Raw genomic sequence first — 18,453 nt, 5'->3', positions numbered from 1 at the left:
AGGAACTCAACCCTCAAAATGCGAATTCTCATGAAGAAAAGGAGACTTTCTTCCGAGTTTCCCTTTTTCTGTGCAGGAATTCAAATGTGCCTTAGCCAGAGAAATACTTAGTATTAATAAGAACATTCTATTGGATAAAGTAGAATGGTCTTTCAGTTGAAATACTGCTTCACCAGGTTCTTCTGAATGGAGACACTTTAGGGTTTGTATGCAGTTGATTCACTGAATTCATGGATTTTCTTTCTTTTCTTTTTTTTTTTGAATTCATGGATTTTCAATTAATGTTCTATAACAAAATATGGATAGGAAAACCAAAGGATTTTAAAGATACACTTATGGTTTCATTAGTGTCATTTATTTCTGGATCATGCACAAAGACAATTCCATTAGTACATTTATTATATTATCCATTTCAGTGCTTATAATAATATGGTCATCTTCACTTGGATATTTGTAGAAGTACATATTCATTGCTGTTAGTGTGCTATCTGAAGCGGAACTCCAGGTTACTCATTTGTAATCAGGAATCAAACAACCGTCCGTGTTTCTAAGCACCACACAGCACTGGCAGACGTGGCAGGAGCTGAGTAAGAAAGATACTTAGGGCAGGACAAAAGCCGGTCTTCAAACAACACGAGGACGGCAACACAGAGAATGCCGATGTGAACCACAGGTTTTTGCATTCTGCCTTGCCTGAACTCAATGTGGAATTTATCCACAAACTCCAGAGATCGCTTAAGCTTTTTATATTGCTTACTGTTCAGGAAAAAGCCAAGGACGGCATCTCCTTTTATGGCAAGAACATGAGGCTAGGTTCTGCAGACCTGGGCTGAAACCCTAGGGACCTCGCTCCACCTCCGTGTGTCTATTTTCTTGATTCTACACCTCAGTTTGATCTAAACCATCCCCAGTGCCAATTTCCAGTTCACAGGTCCCGGGATTCCTAGGAATCCAGGGGCTGGAAGAGCACATAAGATCATACAGTGGTTCTCCTAGCATGGCTCCTGCTGCGTTACCACCTGAGGATTTTTAAGAAATGCACATCTGGGGCCTCCCCAGGTCCACATGGTTATCAGCTATCTCTGTTTTGAGAAGCAAGTCCTCCAGGTGAATCTGATGCATACAACACCATATGAGAACCACTGGATCAGATCAAAATCACATTTAAGAAATTTACAGTTCCAAATACAAGGCAAATTAAATAAATCTAAACTCTATCGTTAGACTCAGTCTATCAGCTACACATTACTTTTTCAGGATTATGGCCTTGAAGGTATCTCAATCATTCTTTGAAAATCCTAAAAGAGGGCAGCCCCGGTGGTGCAGCGGTTTAGCGCCGCCTGCAGCCCGGGGCGTGATCCTGGAGACCCGGGATTGAGTCCCACGTCGGGCTCTCTGTGTGGTGCCTGCTTCTCCCTCTGCCTGTGTCTCTGCCTCTCTCTCTCTGTCTCTATGAATAAATAAAATAAAAATCTTTAAAAAGAAAAAAAAATCCTGAAAAGAAAAAGCCATAGAGAGAAAAACTGGGGGGCAATGTAGCTTTTAATAGCCAATGACACTTTTGTCCGCTAATTAGGAAACTTAGGATTTTAAATTATTTTTCCAAAGCTATTTATTAAGGAAAAAATCATTTCCTAACTATAAAGACTTTCTCTTCAACCTTGTGAATAATTATATAATAAAAGGCATATTCGGGTTTGTAACATACTAAAAGATGTACTTCATCAACATGAAATATTACAGAAGTACATGGTAAGGGATTTTTACACTGCAACATAATAAATTGAAGCTCTCAGTTATCTGCACATTATAGTAACTATAATTGCTTCTCATACATGGATACCTTGGGTTTTAATTTCGAGTTTTATAAGAATCAAGAAAAATTTACATCCAGACATGGTGATTCCATAATCCACTCTCTGAAAAAGTCACAATTAAATATGCAATTATTTTATATATGAAATATACAAATACAAATAAATAACTTTATGAATTAGATAAATTATTAAATAAGTAATATTTTACCTTGCTAAAGTATCCTGATCTTTCCCAAATTAGCTCACCAAACACTAAGAGGACTGGCAAGCCTCACAATCTAGTCTTTGTTTTCTGAGATTAATAAGAATTAGGCTACTAAGCAAAAAAGAACTCTATCAATTGCCCCATACATGTTTTCAAACATAGCTCCTAGGACATCAAAAAGAAGTTACATGATGGATAAAATGCTTCAAATGATAGTGTGAAAGCCACTGATTTGGAAAATGCAAAAACTTGAAATACACTTTTATCTTTTCCATTACTGTAGGTTTAAAAAAAAAGATTAAAAAAATTCTAATCAGGAATAAGCGAAGATAATGTACCCAAACTGAAGCACCAGAGTCCTGGCAAGAATCTGTTAATGAGGTATTTCTTTTGGATTTATTTTATTACAACAGAAACTTAGTTCATAGGGCACTTATCCAAAGTCACTGAACTAGTTTTATTCCATATAAGACAAAGTCATTCTTGCAGCAGGCCAGTTTAAACCAGAAAGGTGCCACTGCAAGAAGTGGCTTACAATTATCGCAGTCACCTAGACACAAACGCCAGGGTCAGCACGCCCTAGGTGACATCCCATCAGCAAGTCTAACAGCATCACACAGCTCAGGAAATGCTAAATACGCATAATATACAGATACACACTTAACACTGGATTGTAACCTCACTGCATTTTTCAAGCTTAACAAACTGACTATAGTAGTAAACACTTCAGGTGCATCCAAGCGACATAGTTATAGAGAAAAGAGCTATCTTTTATGACAAGTAGAGGTATACCCACACCAGAAAAAACCTAACACTAGTAAATTAAGGTTTTTTTTTTGTTTTTTTTAAATTTTTATCAATGTGTTCAGATGTTGGATTTTTATAATATTCTCACAAAGACTCTATAAACCAAATAATCTGTGCTGGTTAAAAAGGATGACAAAATGAATTCAACATTTAATATAGCTTTTATTTAATTTGTAAGTAGAGAATGTAATGCTTTCAAAGCAAACTCTGGGTTATTTCAGTCACAAGTCCACAGTTAACATGATTCTGAAGGACAGTCTTATCTTCAATATCTACCCACCCTACATAGTCACACAGCTAGAGAAATCCATGTACATATGTATTCGTTTTCAACAACTTGGGATTTCCGACAACTCTAGAATTCAGATTTTATATTCTGACACACGTCAAAATGTATCCATTTGATGCAGGATATAACCATAAGAAGATAAAAATTCATGCAATGATACTCAGCTTCTTTTTTTAAAAAAAAGTAAATCCAATATTTGATCATTCAATGCTGTATCAAGTGCACTGAATATCTAAAATAAAACAAGTGCCAATTTTATCATGAATTAATAATATATTTATTGTGTTGAAACCAAACAGGCCTAAGTTACTTTATTTCTTTTTTGAGTCAGCTATTAACTCATTTCTCTCAAACTTCCTGTGTAAGAAAATCGAGATATTTCCTTTCTTTTTTGCACTTAACAAGAGATGGCAGAAGGCTTAAGGTAGGTATGTTCTTGATAATTCAGAGTCAGAAAGTACTTCTTCCTGAGCAGAAGGTTCATAATCTCCTGCGTTTTCCACCAATTCAGTATCTAAGTCGTCATTACTTTCTGCACTGTAATCCACTTCTTCAAGGAATCGAGGCTCATCTTCATCCAAAACATAAGTGGTAGGGCTGTGGCCAGAGCATATAGAGCACACGAGACTTCATTAGATCCTAAGGTTCTAATATAAGGTCATGTGACCGCATTGGGTTAACTCTGATTTCAAAATAAAGTAAGTAGTTTACATTACCTTTAAGGAAATGTTATCCAAATGAACACGTTAGGAGATTTTTAACACTTGAGACCATAAAGGGTGAGATGCTAAGCATTAATTATATGACAAGACTGTCAACATACACCCTACAATTAGATAGCTATAAAATACAAGAAACTCCCCTATTAGGTTGCTTTTTTGAAGGGCTTCATCAATTTTCAGGGTTAAAAGTTCTATCTTAATCACTGAAAAGGAACAGACCATTTTAATAAGCTTTATTTTTATTTATCTTATTAATCCATCTGTCATAAGAAACTGGTGGTATTTAAACACTAAGACCACTTGTTCTAAGTCTATATAATGATTATTTGCCATAAAACAGCCCATATACTCTTCCTCTTAGTTTCCACTGGTCAAGAAAAAAAATGAAAAACAAGTGAACACTCCACACCCGATTCATTACTTGCCCTTGGGACACAGAATAAGATATTTGCTTAAAAGCACTAAGTGCTTCTGAATATTTCATTAGGTATGTTGTTTGGGATAAAGACAACTTTTCCACTACAGGGTAACATATTCTTTCCTCTTAAAAAAAAAAAAATCACAGTATTCTGATTTCTCTCCATTTGGGAGATTTTATACACACACACGTGTGCACCCGTGCACCCAACACAGCATTATCAGTGAAACACTACGGAAACATTTCAGTGTCCCCATTTTGTGGCCAAAACTATCTTAATTTCACACAGATGTATGTGTGTTTATATTCCACCTGCTTCCAAAAGGATTTCCCATCATGAATGCAATTAAAAGCTATAAAATCAGACAATAAAAAGGGAACAATAATCTGTTAAAATGAGCAGAGAAACAAATGTCATTAGGCATCTAGAATGAAAGGAGTTGAATATGAAGCTTGGTTTAAATAACCAAAAGTTTAGGCAGGAAAGACAAGTTAATGGGTTATACAGTTCTCATTTTCTGAAAAGAGAAAGCAAAACTCATTAAGTGAGATTATCTTTTTTCCTAGAATTGTTTTTATCTTGCTTATTAAAAATATATTGCAAAACCACCTTGACCTTATATAGCAAACTTCTTTAAAAGTTCAGAGCTTGTGCTGTGATGGAGTAGTCCCGATTAGCCAGCTAAGTGGCTTGAAGGACTATGTGAGAGTTTATTACCTATCTGAACGGTGAATCGCAGCACACATAAAGTACTATTAGAACACACTCTTAGACTAGATGTAGCCTTCAGCTAAAACAAAGGAAGGGGAAGGACAGAAGTGAGGGGGAGAAACTTGCTTACTTTCTTCCTGGAGACTGTCTCACCAAGAAGAAATGATCATGGAAATGCAAGGAAGAGGGCAGATTTGCTCAAAAGCCATGCATCCTGCTGGTACAGGGATGGGAGAAACCAGCCAGGACTGCAGAGGTTCACTCCACAGCGAGAAGGCACCACGACCAGAGCAGTGTGCTCACAACATCTCAGAGTCTCCCAACAGGTAGGAGAACGAACACACACACAAAAAAATCCATGCAGTGGGTCAGTGGGCAAGCATCGTTCAGATCTATGGACAGCAGGATTTCAACCCACTCCTGCACCCCACCCCACACCACCAACAACGAAAATAGTCTGGTATAAAGGAGATCAGTTACAGGAAGCCCAGCCAGTGTACTGAGGTCAGAGCAGGACCTAGTGTTACATGGGCAGCTGAATACTAGAACATTAATCAACATCAGCTAAGAGAAAGGGTTTAAAGAAAAAGCTTAGTCTTATAGGCTAGGAGACAGTCTTATAAGCTGAGGAAACAGGAGTAGTATGATTTGGAAGCAACAAAACTGCCCAGGATCAAGCCAAAAAAGCTCCTAGACATTAAGGAGGCTTGGAGCAATGCTAGGATCAGATACTGATAAGCACTTTTTTTTTTTTTTTTTTTTTTAAGTCGAAAAGCACAACCTGGAAGGCAAAGCTCCTGGAAATTAAAAGAAATCTCATAATAAGAAATGTTCAGAAAATAATCTGAGCCTGTCAATTTCCGATCTTGGCTCCTTCACATGTTGACTGTGACACAAACTTCATCCATGTTCTGGCATCATCCATCCTGATGCCCAGGAGTGGAAGGGTTTCACACTCTATTCCGTTCCTGGCACCCACACTGACCCTGATATTTGATGCCTGTTTCTGCAGGTCCTATCAAAGTCATGTTCTCAGCCTCAGCTCATGAAGGTCTACTCTCTGGCTCAAATGCAGCAAGCCCATCCAGCAAGGACAAAGGAGCAGGCAGTGCTAACCTGTGTGTGTTTGGGGGCAGGGAAGAGTGGTGAGTAGGCCTAGGGCCAAAAAGTTGCAGGAATCCCGAGACCATGGGAACAGAAGATCACAACCCTCATCACTCCACTGAAAGCAACCTTCTGACTGGTTTTACAGGTGCCACTCTCCAGCCCATTGCTTCCAGATCTCTCTGTTGTTGCACTTAACTGGTGGAAATTCCAATACTTCTGTCTTCTGGTGTGCTTCATTCCCCTCTGTCCTTCCCCACTGCTGATTACATGCTCTTCATCCTCCATTGTATGCCTCAAAAATAGGTGCTTAGAAAAATGCTCTCCTGGCCCACTCTTATACACAAGCTCTCTCTGAGTAAGCTCACATACTAATTACTTCCAAATCCAAATACTAACCTGACTTTGCCCTTGAAGTTCCACTGTGTACACAAGCACTTGCTAACAGACTCACATGGCAATCTCTCAGATTCCCCAAATGCATGTTTGCAATGCAACTCACCAGTCTCCCCAGCGAGCCTGCTCTGCTCATCCACTCATCCTCATCCAACATCATCCATTCAGTGAGTCAGAAAACCACATTTCTCAGTAAGCGAGTCTGGCCAATCAATCTCTGAATTACTTCCTGGCTCACATTTTACATCATAAACCTTCACTGACATTGCTTCCTCTGGTCAGGGCAGATTTCCCACCTTTTTTCCTCCCAATGACTAACATTTCCTTCAAACTGCAGCTCAGTCTCATCTTCAGGTGTTCTTCCTTTATGAAAGCCCATCTTGGGCTAAATGACCTCTTTCTCTGCATTCCCTTTAGGCCCCACACATCATGACTGACCACTTCTCCCATGCAGGTGAAACATCTATTTGTGGGTCTGTCTTCTCATAAGCACCTTGCGGTCAGGAACTGTGACTGACCATATCAGTACCTCCTATCATCTCCCAAGAGTGCTCAACACATTGTAGGTCCTACACAAACTTTGCTGAACTCTTTATGAGAAGCCACAGGGACAATGAGATCATTGATTTTTGTATTACCTCAACGCATTGGTTATACTTAATGTAAAAAAAACTTAAGGCACAAGACCAATCAGAGCTATTCAGCTTTACTTTCATTAATAATTCCAACATCTGTTTTGAACAATGTACAACTTACAAAAGGCCTTCATATACATATCTCACAGTAACCCCCAGGTAAGAGAAAGACTTTAAGGTAATTTGTCCCCAGAGTTATAAAATAAGTTTTCTTTTGATGTATAATTCAATCACAAAAAAAGAAACTCTAATCAGCACTTAATTATTTCCTATCACTATCGTTTTCCTCCCACAACTTCCTAACCCCCCTAATTTTCTTCATAGAAGTTTACTCCTGCTGCCCTGTGTTTGCTTCATTCTCCAACAGCTAGCCTATGTATACCTGCCCTCACATCCTTCTCTTATGGGTTTTAATCACTAAGAAACATTTTATTCTAAACGAGAATAGCATTTTAGTCCTCAGGCTGCTTCAGGAAAAATATCAAAACCTTTGCCCAAACCGCTTCCTCACAGGATGAATTTGTTGAAATTCTCTGCTGTATGGAGTCATTATGATACAGAAAAGGTTTAAAATTCCAACTGATTTTCTAAAGATGACAAAAAACTCTGCTTCACGCAGATTCAGAAAGTGATCTGGCTATCATTTTGTTAAACTAGTAAGCGACGCAAAATTAAACCTACGAAGTCCACTGTCTCCCTCAGTGTATGCCCGACTACCTGCGACAGCGCTGACTTGATGCCCGAGACACCAGGGTGTAAGACCTTCAGCTCTGTCACCTCCACAAGCATGAAAAAAGCAAAACACTGCATACGGAGTCAGAAATTGTGTCTGTGCCTCTCCTCTCCCACTAGCCAGCTGCATGATCTTGAGCAAGTCACCCACTTTCTCCAAACACCAGCTTTTCTCAAGTTTAAAGGAAAGATAACCATGTCAGCTTCATTACCTCACAAGTTGTTTGGCTCCATTTAGGTAGTAAGTGAAAGCATTTGTAAATTCTTAAGCTGTATCAATATAAAATACTACTATGAAATTAATAAAACCTACCTTGTTAAAGAAAAATGTTAATCTTTGTCAATTCCTAAAGAGGCCAGGCAATGGGCTGCTGCCCCCAAGCTAACAGGGCTAAAAATACGCAATGGGGGATTGGGGTGACTGGGTGATGGGCAATGAAGGGGGCACTTGGTGGGATGAGCACTGGGTGTGTTATGCTATATGTTGGCAAACTGAACTCCAATAAATTTTTTTTAAATAATAATAATAAAAAAATATGCAATGGGCTGCCCCAAGCTAACAGGACTAAAAATACGGCCTTACTTTTGTAACTCAGAACCATCCTTTAATCTTGTACTCTTCAACAATTTTGAGGCTTAACCTACCTGTTTTCAGACAGCACAATAAAGATATCCTGAGGGAGAAATTCTGAAATTGATACACAAACAAAAAAATTCCATTGCTCAAATAAGCAGCAATTTGTGACTTGCTGATTATGTCTTTTTTATATTGAAATATCAGGTCTCAAGTGAAAGAAAAATCTCTATCTGCCTAAATATTTTAAAATGTTTTATTTATATAATTTGATTCCCAGTTCATAAGAGATGTCATACCTACTAAATATCAAAGCAAACAAAATTATCTATAGAAAATACAAGTAATGATTTTTGTCAGTCTTAATTGTCCACAGTGTATACGTAAGTATTTGCACATTCCTATACACGTACATACCCACAAACAGAGTACAGAATCTCTAACAAGAGGATTTCTATTGGAGGTTAAAAAAGGAAAGAAAGTTATTAATTTACTGATACTTTTTTGGATCAAAAATATAACTAACCTGCCTTCAAAAAAGTCACTAAACTCTGACTTTATTTTACTATTGATCTAAAAACATTCCTTATACATAATGAAAAGGCTAAATAGTTAAGTTTCCCAATAATGCTGGACAGCCTCAAAAGCTGAAATCAATCCTCAGTGGTAATTTTGCTTCATCACTTGGAAGATACATGATACAGCAAAACTACAGGGGAATTCTGGAGTCAATCTGGACACAATTCCTGGTTCTGTTGGGAATTACCAGATAGAAGACCTTGGGTCAATTCATCTTTCAGCCTTCAGTATCATCTATCTCTGATCATTCTCAATAGAACATGAAAATCTCAGAGATAATGGAACTTAACAGAAACTCAAAATGCGTGTGCATGTTTGGGATCCCAGGGCCACCCCTGGTTTAATGATGCACTAGCAAGATGTACAGGATTCAGCACACAGTTGTATTAACAGCTATGATGTATATTACAGTGAAAGGATACAAAGCAAAATCAACCAAGAGAAAAGGTGCATGGGGCAAAGTCCAGAGGAACCCAAGGCCAGGCAAGGGCAGCTGCTAAGAGGCAGAGAAGTCATCAGAGCTTTCAGCAATTTCAAAGGATTGGAGGCAAAATTTGGAGTTCAGAGCTGCCAAGTTTCCTGAAAGAAGGGAGTTGCAGAGATATGACCCCAACAGTCCTCCTCTGGAAGCATGTGACAAATTCTTAAAATACACAGTGCAAGCAGCTGAAAGCAAAGCAGGAAGCAGCAAAACAAACAAACCAGAAAATAAACAATGGAACTGGAGGCAGTCTTGTGGTGCTGGAAAGGAAAAGCCCTAGGCCTTCTACAGTGACCTCTGGAGGGCTACTACTTAGTGAGGGGATGGGTGAACCAAGGGTAAACAAGTTTCTCAAGTTTTACAAACTCACCTCTAGCCAGCTCAGTCCCTTGCCAACCTAGGACCACCTGCCTACTGTACAGCCTGCCTGCCAGAGGACAGAATGAATCTTCTTCAAAGGAATATGTATTCGTCTTTATTCTGATATACTATATTCTTACTTTGAACTCTCAAATAGGCACTCGGAGGAATAACTTCATTCTTCTAAGAGGCTACTGAGAATACAGCTTATAAATAATAAATATCTACAATCATCAAATTCCTTGTACAGCTGTCTTAGAGATGAACAATTACTAACTTCATACCTACCTACCTGAATCTCAATGATAAGGATCATTTATTTCTCTCATGATAAGCCTCAAAGCATCCATTATAATTAAATCTGGCCTGGGGTCCTGAAGCTTTCATATTAAGTTTCCAACTTATTTTTCTAGATAATTTTAATCTCTTCTAGATTTGTGGGTACAACAATATTTCATTGACTTAGCACAAAAATACAAATGCTTCATTTTCAGTTATGAGCAACTATGATTTCCAGTGGACTAGAAGTGGTAATACGATCTTCAATTACATGGCATGGTTTATCTACCTAGAAAATATTCTAATCTAATTATGGCTGTAAGAATTTCCTACATGGTTGCAATAAATGACTCACAAATGCACACCAGACTCAAGCATGGGCATCACAGCCATCAAAAATGATGTTTTTAAGGATTAGCTTAATTAAATGGTAAACTATACATTTAAAAAAAGCACATTAATACCAGTAAGCTTTACTGCATTGCTATACATATTCCCATTAACATCTGGCCACAATGATCTATACTGTCAGACTCTCCTTGACCAAACTTGAGCCAGGCTTTTCTGAGTCTTCTTTCATAAACTAGGGCTTGACCTTGGGCTCTGTCCTTGGTCAGGGGCTCTGCCTGCTTAGTCTAGCTGTAGCAAGAATCTTGCTGAGTTGGTTTATCAAAATCCCCTACTCTATCTCATCAGCCTGGCCTGCTTTCAGCAAAGACTCCATCAGGTCGGTTTAGTCAGAATCTCCCTTCCACTGATGGTTTCTCTTAGCAATTTTCCATCCACTGATCCCTCCCTCTACTCCCAGGCTATAAAACCCCACCTTGCCTCACCATATTCACCCCTTGTAGCAGTCCTCCTGGACAGTCTACCTTCCTAACCTGTAACAGTGTCACAAATCATTTTCTAACAATATTAATTTAATTTTCTCAGAAGAAAATGTTCCTACATTTTTACAAATAAACAGTAGCTTCGCATGAAGAAAGTACAGAAAATACACACTGAATCTCAAGAGGGATGAAGATGACTGTAAAATAATTACCTTTTTTTTTTTTTTAAAGAATAATCCACAGGAAAAAGAAAACTGAAAGAGGAAATAATAGCAAAGGAGAGATATCAACAAAATGTTAGAAGATGGAGGCAGATGGATGAAAAATGAACAGGCCTGAGTGCCAACCTCCACTTTGCTCAAGTATTTACAACAGTGGAAGCCACGGGGGAAAACACTGATTTGCGTTATGAAGTCAGGGGAAAGCTAAGAATTGGAGATAGTGATTATCAAGGTGCAATTAAAAAGAGAGTAATTAATTAAAAGATTTTATAAAGAGCAGTTAGACCTTCAGATCATCTTCCTTAGGTTATTCCCTAGTTCAGAGAGATGGAAAGATGGCTTTCTAAAGACTATTATCAGAGAGGCTATTCAGTTGGGGCCAAAAGACAGAAATGGGTGTCAGGGGAGTAAGTGAAAATCTGCTCAAAAATAAGTCTACTGGGCCTCCAGAATGCTAGCTACTGGACTTTATGCCCCAAGGCAACATTTATCAAATTTTTAAAAAATCATCCCCCAGTGCCCCTCAAGAGCTTTTTTCCCCAAATCCCCCTAATTAACTACAATTAAGAAGTAAAAAGATAAATTTCACATCAGATTAGACCCAGCTAAAGAAAGCATGGGTGAATGAAAGGTTGGTTAGAAAAAATACACTTAGCTCTGACAGTCAACAGGACTTGTGTCCCTGGAATCCACAAAGCTATAATAAACAAAGAAGCAAGTCTTAACTGGTATGTAGAAGCCAATACTTCCCACCACCCAGGGAAACAGGCAAAACTGCTCATCACTCAGTCTTTCCATGAAACAGTTTTATCTGCATATTTTAAAAGCTGCAGTCCGAGGGCCACACTTCTAATTTAGCAGGCACTGTGGGCTGCCATCCTCTTCAAAGAGTAGGGAAGCCAGCAGATACATATCCTACCTTCTCCCTGCAGGGTGCTCCAATAACCAAAGTTACTCATATCACCCTGAAAGGAGACTGTATACACATCTGGCACCTCAGCTTTCATGGCTGCCATGAAGAGATGGACCTACAAATAGCCTGGCTCTAGCAGCACGAAGGTCTTGCATTCATGAGTCCCATTGTACTGTAACAAAGAATGAAACAGCTCGGGATCCCTGGGTGGCGCAGCGGTTTGGCGCCTGCCTTTGGCCCAGGGCGCGATCCTGAAGACCCGGGATCGAATCCCACGTCGGGCTCCCGGTGCATGGAGCCTGCTTCTCCCTCTGCCTGTGTCTCTGCCTCTCTCTCTCTCTCTCTCTCTCTGTGACTATCATAAATAAATTAAAAAAAAAAAAAAAAGAAAGAAACAGCTCTTAGCCACAGAAGCATCTCCTACAGCTTATACTCAGGCTAGCACAGAAGAAATAGGCAAAAACATCCATCTTTCAGCTTTTCCCTGGAAGGGGCTTAACTATATACTTTTCCAGCTGCTGCTAGAGGATCCAGCTTCTAAATACCCTCCATCTAGGTGCTGACTATGATCCTCCTTTTTGGGATACTACTGTGATCTGGCACCCTCAACTACTAGGAGCCACTAAGAACAAAGAAATAGGCTTGGGCAATCACAAAAGTCTGACACACAACTAGGACCTCAAGCCAGGCTGATCAATGAGATTTCTCTCTTACATAAGAGCATTCTGCCAAGGTTGGGAGAGATGGCTATTTCATCTAATGTGCAGAAACTAAAACAGAGAATCATGGAAAATGAAGAAACAAAGGACTATATTCCAAACAAAAGAACAAAATAGATATCTAGAAATAGATCTCAAAAGAATGCAGGCAAGTGATTTACACGATACAGAATTCAAAATAATAGTCATAAAGATTTTCAACAAAGTCAGGATAGCAATGCATGAACAAAGTGAGAATTTCAACAAAGAGACAAAATATTTTTAAAAGACTGAATAGAAATCGTAGAACTGAAGAATACAATAACTGAACTTAAAAACTCAATAGAGGGTTCAACAGCACACTACATCAAATGGAAGAAAGAATCAGTGAACTCCAAAAGGGCAGTGGAACTCATCCAACAGAGGAGCAAAAGAAAGAATAAAGAGTGAAAATTACTTAAGGGACTTATGGGACACAAAGGAACAAATCAATTTATTCATTATAGAAGTCCCAGAAGGACAGATAAAGGGACCAAAAGCTTATTCAAAGAAATAATGGCTGAAAATTTCCCTAACCTGGGGAAAAAAGACATCAGACATCCAGATTTACGAAGACCCAAAGAGACTCACACCAAGACACATTATAATTAAAGTGCCAAAGTTAAAGAGAAGGAAAATCTTTAAAGTAGCAAGAGAAGACAACTTGTTACATACATAAGAACCCACATAAGACTATTATCAGATTTTTTTCAGCAGAAATCTTGCAGGCTAGAAGGGAGTGAGAAGATACCTTCAAAGGGATAAAAAATAAACACATGGTCAACTAAGAATACTTTACCCAGCAAAGTTGTCGTTCAGAACTAAAGGAGAAATAAAGAATTTTCCAGACAAAAAAAGCTAAGGAGTTCATCACCTTACCTTAAAAAAAATGTTAAAGGGAGTTTTTCAAGCTCAAATGAAAGAATGATAATAACAAAAACAAGTGAAAATATAAAACTCACTGCTAAGGCAAATTTAAATTTAATTCAAAGTACTATAATGTTTCCACGGAATGGGCAGATCATTTATAAATATAGTATGAAAGTTAAGAGACAAAAGTATTAAAAATAACTGTAGTAATTTGTTAATGAATATACAATGTAAAAAGATGCAAATTGTGACATCAAAAACAAAATGTGGGAAAAGGGGAGCTATGGTATGTATTTGAAGTTAAGTAATTATCAGCTTAAAATAAGCTGTTATAAATATATCTTATGTAAACCTCATGGTAACCACAACACAAAAACCTCTATTAGACACACAAAAGATAAAGAAATCAAAGCATACCATTACAGAAAATCATAAAATCACAAAGGAAGCAAGCAAAAAAGGAAGGAACAAAAATATTACAAAACAACCAGAAAACAATGAACAAAATGCCAACAGTAGGCTTATACCTATCAATAATTGCTTTACATATAAATGGCCTAAATTCGTCAATCAAAAAACAGAGTGGCTGAATGGATTTAAGAAAACCAAATAACACCCAACTGTATGTTCCCTCTAAGAAATACACCTCAGCTTTAAGGACACACATAGGCTAAAAGTGAAGTTATAGAAAAAGATAATCAATAAAATAGAAACCAAAAGACAGCAGGGGGCAGCTGTACTTACATCAGGGGAAAAAAAGAAAGAAAAAGAAGGTCATTATATAATGATAAAAGTGTCAATTAATCAAGAGGCTATAATAGTTATAAAATACCTATGCACTTAACATAAAAGCACATATTATATAAAGCAAATATAGAAAATTTAAAGAAGGAAATACAGAGAAATGCAATACTAGCAGGAGACTTCAAATACCCACTTCCAACATGGATAGATCATCCAGACAGAAAATCAATAAGAAAACATTAGAATTAAACTACATGTTAGACCAGATGGAATCAGTAATCAAAAATCTCCCAACAAAGAAAAGTCCATGACCAGATAGCTTCACTGATGAATTCTACAAAACATTTAAAGAATAATAATATATCAATCCTTTTCAAACTCTTATTCTTCAAAACATAAGAAGGAACACTTCACTTCCAAACTCATTTTACAAAGCCAGCATTACCCTGATACAAACGCCAGACAAGGGCACTCAAAAAAAGCAAATTACAGGCCAATATCCTTGACGAATTTAGATGCAAAAATCCCCAATAAAATATTAGGAAATTGAATTCAACAATACGACAAAAGGATCAAACACATACCATAGTCAAGGGGGATTCATCTCTGGCATACAAGGATGGTTCAACATTTGCAAACCAATCCATGTGATACACCACATTGACAAAATGAAGAATAAAAATCATGCATTCATCTCAATAGAGGCAGAAAAAATATCTGACAAAATTCAACATCCATTCATGATAAAAACTCTCAACAAACTAGGTAAAAAGGACACACAGTTCCACATAATAAAGTTGGTATGTTACAAGCCCATAGCTAACATCATACCCAGTGACAAAATGCTTAAGCTCCTTTAAGATCAGAAACACAAGAATGCCCATTCTCACCACTTTTATTTAACCTAGTACTGGTAACCCAAGCCAGAGCAACTAGGCAAGAATAAGGATTATAAAGGGCATCAAAATCAGAAAGAAAGAAGTAAAATTTTCTCTAGGTGCAGATGACATTGTATATAGATACCATAAAAATGTCATTTAAAAGGTGTTAGATATAATGAGCAATTTCAGTAATGATGCAAGAAACAAAATAAACAAAAAATTTGCATTTCTATACATCCACAATGAATTATGAAAATAGAAATTAAAACAACCCCATTTACTACAGCAGCAAAATAAATAAGTAAAACAAGAATAAGTTATCCAAGGAGGTGGAAGATCTATACTGTAAGACAGTGATAAAAGAAACTAAAAAAGATACAAATAAATAGAAAAATAGTCTGTGCTCAAGAATTAGAAGAACTAATGTTGTTAAAATGCCCAAACTACCAAGAGCAATGTACAGATTTAATGGAATAGGGATTCCAAATGTCAATGGCATTTTTCAAAGAAACAAACTACAAAAGACCCTGAATAGCCAAAGCAATCTTGAAAAAGAACAACAAAGGTGGAGGCATCACACTTCCTGCAAGCTATAGTGATCAAAACAGCATGGTGCTGGCATAAAAACAGATACATAGATCAATGAACAGAATACAGCCCAGAAATAAACCCCTGCATATATGGCCAATTAATTTTTGACAAAGGGATCAAGAATATGCATTGAGAAAGGACAACCTCTTCATTAAATGGTGCTGGGAAAACTTGACAGACACATGCAAAAGAGTAAAACTAGACTCCTGGAATCTTATACCATATACAAATAGCAACTCAAAACATATTAATGACTAGAAAGTAAGATACGATATCACAAAACTCCTAGAAGAAAACACAGAGAGTAAACTCTTTTGACACTGGGCTTAGCAATCATTTCTTTTTTGACACTAAAACCAAAGGCAATAAAAGCAAAAACAAGTCCATATCAAACTAAAAGTGTTTGTACAGCAAAGAAAACCATCAATAAAATAAAAGACAGCCTATGGAATGGGAGAAAATATTTGCAAACCACATATCTGATAAGGGGTTAATAGAAAACATACATAAGAAGTCAAAAGCAAAAAAAAAAAAAAAAAAAAAAAAAAACCAAAAACAAAACCCCAAATAACCCAACTTTTAAAAATGGGAAAAAGACCTAAATACATGCCTTTTTTTCCAAGAAAACATACAAATGACCAATAGGTATATGAAAAAGTGCTCAATTATACACTGCTGCTTGCCACGTAGATTAGTACAGTCACTATGGAAAACAGTATGGAGGTTCCTCAAGAAATTAAAAATAGAACTGCCATATGATCCAGCAATGCCATTTCTGGATATATATCCAAAGGAAATGAAATCATTAGCTATTAAAGAAATATCTGCACTCCCATGTTCAAAGCAGTATTAGTTGTAATAGTCAAAGTATCAAAACAACCTAAGTAAAGTGTCCATCAATGGATGAATAAAGAAAATGTAATATACAAATATACAAGGAAATATCATTCAGCCTTTAAAAAGAAAATCCTTTATATAAGAAATAGTGAAGTGGACTATAAAGGGAAAGGAGAGAAACTGAGTGGGAAAAAATTAGAGAAGAAGACAAACCACGAGAGACTCCTAACTCTGTGAAACAAAGGGTTGCAGAAGGGGAGAAGGGTGAGGGAGATAGGGTGGCTGGGTGATGGGCAGTGAGGAGGGCACTTGATGGGATGAGCACTGGGTGTTATACTATATGATGGTAGATTGAAGAGAGTAGCAAAGTGGCTGCCAGGGGTATAGGGAAAAATGGAGATTGGTAAAAGGGTACAAACTTTCAGCCTTGAGATGAATAAGGTCTGAGGAAATAATGTATATAACATGGTGACTACAGCTGATAATACTAGACTGTACGACTGAAATTTGAAGAGCAGAACTGAAATGATCATATTCATTCACACACACACACTGGGGGCAATCTTTCTACAAACGTCTGTGTATGTATATATGTATGTGTGCGTGTGTGTGTGTATTTCAAAGCATCAAGATACTACAATTTTATTTGTGAATTATACTCCAATAAAGCTGGGAGAAAAAAGAATACATGAAATAACTTAAAGAAAGGCTTCAAAATACCAGTCAGAACAACTGACAATCTTTATATATTTACTTCCATTATTAAGGGGTAGAGAATTCAGGTGATTACTCTCTCAACTTTTACATTAAAAAGAATAGAGCTCTAATTAACGTTTTACCACATTTAAAACTCCCAAGCTAAAACAAAACAAAAACACTCCTAAGCTAATTGCCAACAGAAGACAGCAATATAAACTGACAAATGACAAGTCAGTATCTAACAAGAAAAATCATGAAGATTCTATAAAATGAGCATATTCTTGCCCATATACATCAAACTATAAAATGCTAAGGCCTGGTATTATGATTAAGAATTATAATACTGATTTTGGGATTCTTGGGTGGCTCAGCGGTTTAGCGCCTGCCTTTGGCCCCAGGGCATGATCCTGGAGTCCCGGGATTGAGTCTCACATCAGGCTCCCTGCATGGAGCCTGCTTCTCCCTCTGCCTGTGTCTCTGCCTCTCTCTCTCTCTCTCTCTCATGAATAAATAAAATCTTTAAAAAAATGAATTATAATACTGAGTTATATCTGAGCCTGTAACTGATCAAATTTTTTATATACTGAATTTAGGGAGCAAATTATTGGGAATAATATTTGACAGATATAATTAAATTTTATATATTTTTAAAGGGATACTCAATTAATTAGCTGTTCTTAATATATGCAACCAGAAGGTTCCTGGAAAGCCATTTGATGTATGTAGATATCAACAAAATAAAATTTCTTCTCAAGTATGAATCCTGATTCCAAGTCCTCTTAATTTAGATATTATCTAAGTACTGTTTACCACGTTGCTTATTTTTGGGTTAAAGGTAAACCATTAAGATCACTAAAAATAGCATTCAAAATATAAGGATATTTCATTACAATCTCATCCAAATATCAATTTAAAGAATGAAGAATATAACCACAATTTGGAATAAATATGTAGCCTAGATTTTAAACTTGTATTAATTCCAAAACTGCTCTTAACCATCAAAATCTCTGTACCTTTCCA

The 18,453-nt window shown here is 37.1% G+C and overlaps 1 protein-coding gene across 5 annotated transcripts in view; it reads right to left on the bottom strand.

The window, feature by feature from the left end:
* Window positions 1-336: 336 nt before the first annotated feature.
* The window catches only part of AGTPBP1 (ATP/GTP binding protein 1), a 180,053-nt gene continuing 161,936 nt past the window's right edge, over window positions 337-18,453 (bottom strand). For 4 of the 5 annotated variants that reach the window (XM_038526945.1, XM_038526943.1, XM_038526946.1 and 1 more), the window contains one exon: window positions 337-3,715. In XM_038526945.1, coding sequence (XP_038382873.1) covers window positions 3,538-3,715 — 178 coding nt within the window. In that variant the 3' untranslated portion in view covers window positions 337-3,537. Of the gene's footprint in view, window positions 3,716-5,697; window positions 9,570-18,453 lie in introns of those variants that run through there. The other variant, XM_038526944.1, reaches the window with a different exon arrangement.

This window comes from Canis lupus, chromosome 1, assembly GCF_011100685.1.
Source record: "Canis lupus familiaris isolate Mischka breed German Shepherd chromosome 1, alternate assembly UU_Cfam_GSD_1.0, whole genome shotgun sequence".
NCBI classification, from domain to species: domain Eukaryota; kingdom Metazoa; phylum Chordata; class Mammalia; order Carnivora; family Canidae; genus Canis; species Canis lupus.
Note: the sequence above shows the minus strand (reverse complement) of the source record. Positions and strands in the feature narration are given on the sequence as shown.